Source organism: Trichosurus vulpecula, chromosome 7 (genome assembly GCF_011100635.1).
Source record: "Trichosurus vulpecula isolate mTriVul1 chromosome 7, mTriVul1.pri, whole genome shotgun sequence".
Lineage (NCBI taxonomy): Eukaryota > Metazoa > Chordata > Mammalia > Diprotodontia > Phalangeridae > Trichosurus > Trichosurus vulpecula.
In genome coordinates this window covers 94,325,737-94,331,805 of record NC_050579.1, presented here as the reverse complement: position 1 = coordinate 94,331,805, position 6,069 = coordinate 94,325,737, and the positions used below count along the sequence as shown (strand labels likewise).

Here is a 6,069-nt window from a genome sequence, read left to right as displayed (position 1 = left end):
TAAAAAAGATGATTGAACATGAGACCATAAATCAGTTATGTACAACTTGTTATTCCTTTAAAATATATAAAAAAGTTATCATGTAAATTTCTTTTTTTTTTCTTTTTTCTTCCTCCCTGCCCCACCCTAGAGATAGCTACCATTAGACACAAATAGGCATATATATGTAAAATTATTCTATATATACTTCTATTTATCAGTTCTTTCTCTGGATGCTGATAGCATCTTTCTTCATGTGTCCTTTATAGTTAATTTTAATTAATAACTTAATGATTGATTGAAATGTGAAATTTCAAGTATAGGTTTGTGAAAATAAAGATGTAATTTTTTTTTTCCTATCCAAGTTCACAGATTTCCTGGTCTATAGGCTTCTAGATTAAAAGCCCCTGCTTTACATAAAAATAGACTGTTGCTGGATGACCTCATAACAATGGGAGGCTATCTGTTCAAGATTTCTGCGGCTTTCTAGGAAAACAGGAAGAGTTTAGTGTGGTAAACATGACTAACTGAATACATGAACACAAAAATGAGACTTTCATAGCCTGGAATCATTGAGAAAAGAATACTAAGAAACCTGAAATGGATTCTTAATATTGTAGCATCTTAATCCAGTCTTTATAACTCATTTCAGTGTGAAGCATCTTTATTAGAATGACAGAATTTATGAGATTAGTTAATATTTCCCCACCCCCATTTTATAGGTGAAGACACTAAGGTTCAGAAAGATTAAATAATAAATAGGTGGCAAAGTGAGTAGAGCACCAGCCCTGGAGTCAGGAGGACCTGAGTTCAAATCCGGCCTCAGACACTTGACACACTTACTAGCTGTGTGACCTTGGGCAAGTCACTTAACCCCAATTGCCCTGCCAAAAAAAACCCCAAAACCCTAAAAAAGATTAACTTGCTCAGTGTCACATAGCCAGCAAATGGGAGAGCCAGGACTACACCTTAGGTGTACTGATGTTAGACCAATGGCCTTCCCATTGTACTACATGCATCAGGAATCACATGAATTAAAGCCACATCACTCCCTATTTTGGGGACAGAGTGATGGGAAGAGATTGAACTGAAAATGGTAGATTGATCTTTTAATAGTGCCATGTATTCAGTAATCATATTTAATTGAGGATAAAATAAAGATTGTCCATTACTAGGTTCCCTTGGGTATATTTTCATTGTTGTTCAGTACTTTTTTAATTGTGATGGACTCTTTGAGACCCCATCAGGGGTTTTCTTGGCAAAGATACTGGAGTGGTTTGCCATTTCCTTCTCCAGCTCATTTTATAGATTTTACCCCCTTGAGTAGATGTATGGACTTAATAAAGTTAATAAAGGTAGATGTTCAGTTGTGTATCTGACTCTGGGACCCATAGACAGTTGGACCAGACTGTCTGTGGGGTTTTCTTGGAAAAGATACTGCAGTGAATGGTTTGCTATTTTCTTCTCCAGTGGATTAAGGCAGAGGTTAAGTGACTTGTCCGGAATTACATAACAAGTGAGTATCTGAGACTGAATTTCAACTCAGGTCTTCCTGATTGTAGGCCTAATGCTCTGTTCACTGAGCCACCTAAATGCCTCCTTATTTGAGTGTCAGAAAAGAATTTAGATAGGAAGTACAATACAGTGGTGACAAAACAGTATCTAAGGTCAGATAGTGGGTTTAACGACATTGATTCCAGCTGAATGACAGTGGCCAAGTCATTTAACCATTCACCTATAAAATGTGAATAATAACATAGATAAAACTTACCTCAGAGGGTTGTGAGGAAAATCCTTCAAGCGCTAGATAAAAGGGAGCTGTAATTACTGGTCATGGGAACACAGTATATGGGATATGTCAAGGAAGCAGAATATTGTTATTGTCTTTTTGACTACAGGCAGTTACATAACCTTCTGGGCCTGTCTGCTCACTCTAAGGCTCTAAATCCTATGTTTAATCCTTTATTGGTCTTTATCTCATCCCTCAAACATTAAAATATTCGATTAATTCAATTTAGGATTCAAAGGGTTAAATGATCATAATTCTGTATAAACTCCTTGCAAAGAGTGGTCCCCTAATAAATGTTTGATGAATTGATGTTAATTATAATAATTATTTTAAAAGTATCATATTGAGCATCATACATATCTTTTTTTTATTATAGAGCCAGGGAAGAGAAAACTGAATGACTTCAGGAATTATTAATTTGAAAAAAAGCAATACAACAAACACTTGAATTATTGTACATTATAGAACAGTCTTGACAATCCATCCATTCAAAGAAGAAAAAGTTTTATTTTTCCTAGCTTTGGTGCGATAAACAAAAAAGTAAAGGCACACATGGCTTTATTTACTAAAATTATTTAGGAAAACTTTATGGAATATTGTGACATTTGATCTTGGTAAAAAAAAAAAAACCATAAGGGAAAACAACCCATTGCTACAGCAGGGTGGTAAGGTAGAAAGAGTAAAGGTCCCTCAGGTTTCAGTCCTAGCTCTGGTACTTTTTATTTTATCAGTCATAAGCAAGTCATTTAATTTCTCATCTATAAAATGAGAACAGTAGAGTACTTTGGGTTCTACCTACCTCACAAAGTTGTTGAAACTGGAAACCTTAAAAGGAAGTATAAATGAGTTATTATTATTATAATGGAATTTTAAAAATAATTTAGTGGCCCTTGCACAGACCAGAAAAATCATTATTACAAAATACATTTTTGCATTATTCTGGAATGGAAATAAATTACACTTTTAGTTAATTTTTTAATCTTCATGCTTTTTACAAGATCTTTTTCTTTTCCATACGGAATCATAGATTAACAATGATTCTTAATAAAAATGAATTCATGTGTCTAAATTTTGTAAATGACATTTCAGGAAAATAGTTTGACTAATAAATCAAGGCAGGAAATAGAAAAGCATATTCTCTAACTACAGGGAAAAGTATCTTAGACTTTGAATGTTGAACAGTTAATTGCACATCCAGGAAAATGCTGATGGTTCAAATCTAATCTCATTATATTCAATCACAAGAATTTTCTTAATGAGACTTGCTCAAAATGTGTGTCCTGAAGCTTCTGTAAGAATTTTGTAGGAATAAATACACTTGAGTCTTAATGCAGTAAGTTATCTACCTCCTTAACAGAGAGGTGATGGATTCAGTGTACAGACCGAGACATGCTTTTTTGAACACTGCCAAGGAGTTTTGCTTGACTATGCATATTTGTTACAAAGGATTTTTTTTTTTTCCAGTAGGGTGGGGTGTGGGAGGGAGAGAAAATATATTTGTTAATTAAAAAAAAAAGGTTAAAAAAAAAGAAGATATCTTCCCCACACACTTTTGCAGAGATCCAAGGTGTAGAACATTGCGTGTATATGTGAGTGTGTGTATTCAGTTGACTAATGCATGTATATGCACACATGTATGTATATGTATGTATATATACACACATACACTGTTCCATGTAACTATACATAGAATTAGATTTTTAAAAAAATGTTGATGGATTTTGCTGAATTTTTCCTCTTTTCTTAAAAAAAACCTGAGTGGCGGAGGAATTTAGCGTATGTTAAAACAAAAGAAATAAAAAAAATTTTTCAAAAGTGCAGTTAATTTTCACAAACCAGAAACTGAGAAAATGTCATAGTTAAGAATTTGTTTTAAAAAACGATTAGCGGGGCGATTAAAAAAATGCCTTAAATGCAAAGTTTCTGCAAAATGCTATGAAACCATTCTGGGCAATCTTATTTTTCTGCTCTGGATCGCACTGTTTGTATAGCTCATTAACTGATCCCGTAACAGTGTTCTTTAATTGGGCCCTTTACTTGATTGATTCACTTAATGGTGTCGGGTGGTGGCACGCATTTTTAATTCCCCCGGGTATCAGTTTAAAATTGTTTCTCAAAAACCCCACTTTTGAGCAGATGTGTACCGATGACTTCAGCCGAACCAGCTCCACCCTTGCTGGCCTCACACCCAGCTGGGGGCGCCTGGGTGATGTAGACTTCACTTTCCCTGCCTGTAAATTGGGGGGAATCTGCCATCTGTAGGTGTGATGAGGATTAAATTGCTAAAATCTGCAAAGCCTTGAAACTTCTCAAGGCACAGGCATTACTTAACTACCGCGGCAAGGTCGACCCTTACTTTCCTTCAAGTGTTTGCCTCAACAATAATATCTTATTTAGCAAATGTGGTAATAATATTGCGGACGAACTCCCCTTTGATGGCATTCCACCATTCCTGAGACAGAATGACCTGATCTGGGCAATCAGAAGTCTAAATAAATACACCGCTGCATCCAGGCTTGCATCACCTCCTACACTCTTGTAGATTACAGAAAAGGGACCAGGATTGCACAGCAGGGGCCCGGGAAAGCCTGGCCACCCGGATCCGAGCTCCCAGTGACACCTGGCACGCTCTCCTAGCATCCTTCGCAGCGGGTGTTGGCCCCGGGGCTGGAGACTGGGCAAGCCCAGGCCCTCCTCCCGCCCTGAATTGTCTCCCAACTCCCCCCCCTTCGCCCCCCGCCGCGTGCCTCCTCCCCTTTACCCCTCCCTTCCCCGGTCGTCTTCTCCGCCCCGTGGAATTCCAGAGCCCGCAGCAGCCGCCCGCGTCGCCGCCCTCGGGAGGCTTGTCCCTCGACGCCCGCCGTAGCCGGGCTCTCTCTCCGCTGGTCGCCGTTTCCAAGATGGCCGCGGCGCGGACGCTCCCGGGCCGAAGGGCTCCCGCCGCCGGATAAAGGAGGAGACGGCGTCCAGCGAGCCTCTTGGCCGCCGTGCTTCCTCCAGTCTCAGCCCAGCTGCAGCCTCACTTTCGCCGCCGCCATGCCGGGCTCGGTGCACGGATGAGAGAGGCAGTGGCCGCCGCCGAGCTGGTCCCCCCTCCCACCGGAGCCGCCGCCGCTGCCGTCACCGCCATGGAGGAGCCGCCGCCGCCGCCGGAGCTGCCGCTGCAGCTGGAGCTGGAGGGCTGCCAGGCGGCGAGGTAAGGACTGCGGCTGGAGGACTGCTGCGGCGCCTCCAGCCCCAGCCTGGTTTCTGGCTGGAGGATACGGGGGCGGGGGCAGCTGCAGCTGGTGCTTCCCGCCAGGTAACCGGGGGGGGGGGGGGGTGGGGGCTCCCCCCGGCCTCCCAGCGGGGTTTCTGGGGGGGGTCGCCCCGCTCAGGTGCTGCACCTTAACGGGGCTCCCTTCCGAAAGTGCAGCCCATTCGTCTCGCATTCATTGGGGGAGCGGGCGTGCTGGCTACTGGTCCTGGGCCAGGAGACTGGGACTGGAGAGGTGGGGAGGGGAAAAACGCTTTCTCTTTCCTCAGGCACTTCTGAAAAGTGGATTTCTCCTCTCTTTTACAAAAGGCATAAAGACCTCGCCCCCGCGGCGCCCCTCCTCGCCCCCTCCCCCTCTTTTAGAGGGAGCAGATGTGTCTGGAAGGGAATATGGAGCCTATTCTTCCTCGCTTCACTTTTTGAATTACTTTGGGCGCACCCTGCTTGCCTCCCCCCCTGCAGCCTGCAGTCCGCGGAGCAACCAGTCGTCCACCTTCTTTTCTTACCCTCTTGGGTATCCTGCAGTCAGCATTTAGCCTTTTGTGCCATCATAGGCCGACTGTGCAAACGAACTGGTGGGCACGTTTGAGTAATGTCACGCAAGTTTTATGTCTGGGCATGAACACCTAAGCCAAACTTGGGTACCCAACGAGTGAATGTGCAATCTACTACTCCCTTGCATTCAGTAGTGACGGTGACGATTGAACTGTTTGGTGCCTCAAAAGGTTCTTTAAAAAAAATATTTTGGGTGCCCTCTCAACGCGACTAGGCGCTTAACCCCTCAATGCATGCATTTCCAGAGAAGTTCATCACCTGGTGGCCAGCTTTATGGGATGATTGTCTCGAACTTCGCTAGGCCGGCCCTTTGGGAGGCTGTGCTGAAGTGGGACTTGCCGGAGCTTGCTCTGAGCTGGAGCTCAGGGTCATCTCCAGGCCACGATGAAGCCTTGGAATAGGACTAGTAGAGGAACTTAAACTCGGAATTCCGTAATAAGAAAAAACTGTTTTCTTTTCCTTTTGTACCTAAGCTCGCATATTAGAGTAT

The 6,069-nt window shown here is 42.9% G+C and overlaps 1 protein-coding gene across 9 annotated transcripts in view; it reads left to right on the top strand.

The window, feature by feature from the left end:
* The first annotated feature begins 4,258 nt into the window (after positions 1 to 4,258).
* Positions 4,259 to 6,069, top strand: part of MAP3K4 (mitogen-activated protein kinase kinase kinase 4) — a 154,481-nt gene continuing 152,670 nt past the window's right edge. For all 9 annotated transcript variants that reach the window (XR_005010879.1, XM_036767180.1, XM_036767177.1 and 6 more), the window contains exon 1: positions 4,259 to 4,964. Coding sequence is in view for 8 of the 9 variants with exons in the window: in XM_036767180.1 (XP_036623075.1) it covers positions 4,825 to 4,964 (140 nt within the window). In the remaining variant the exon portion in view is untranslated. The remainder of the gene's footprint in view (positions 4,965 to 6,069) is intronic.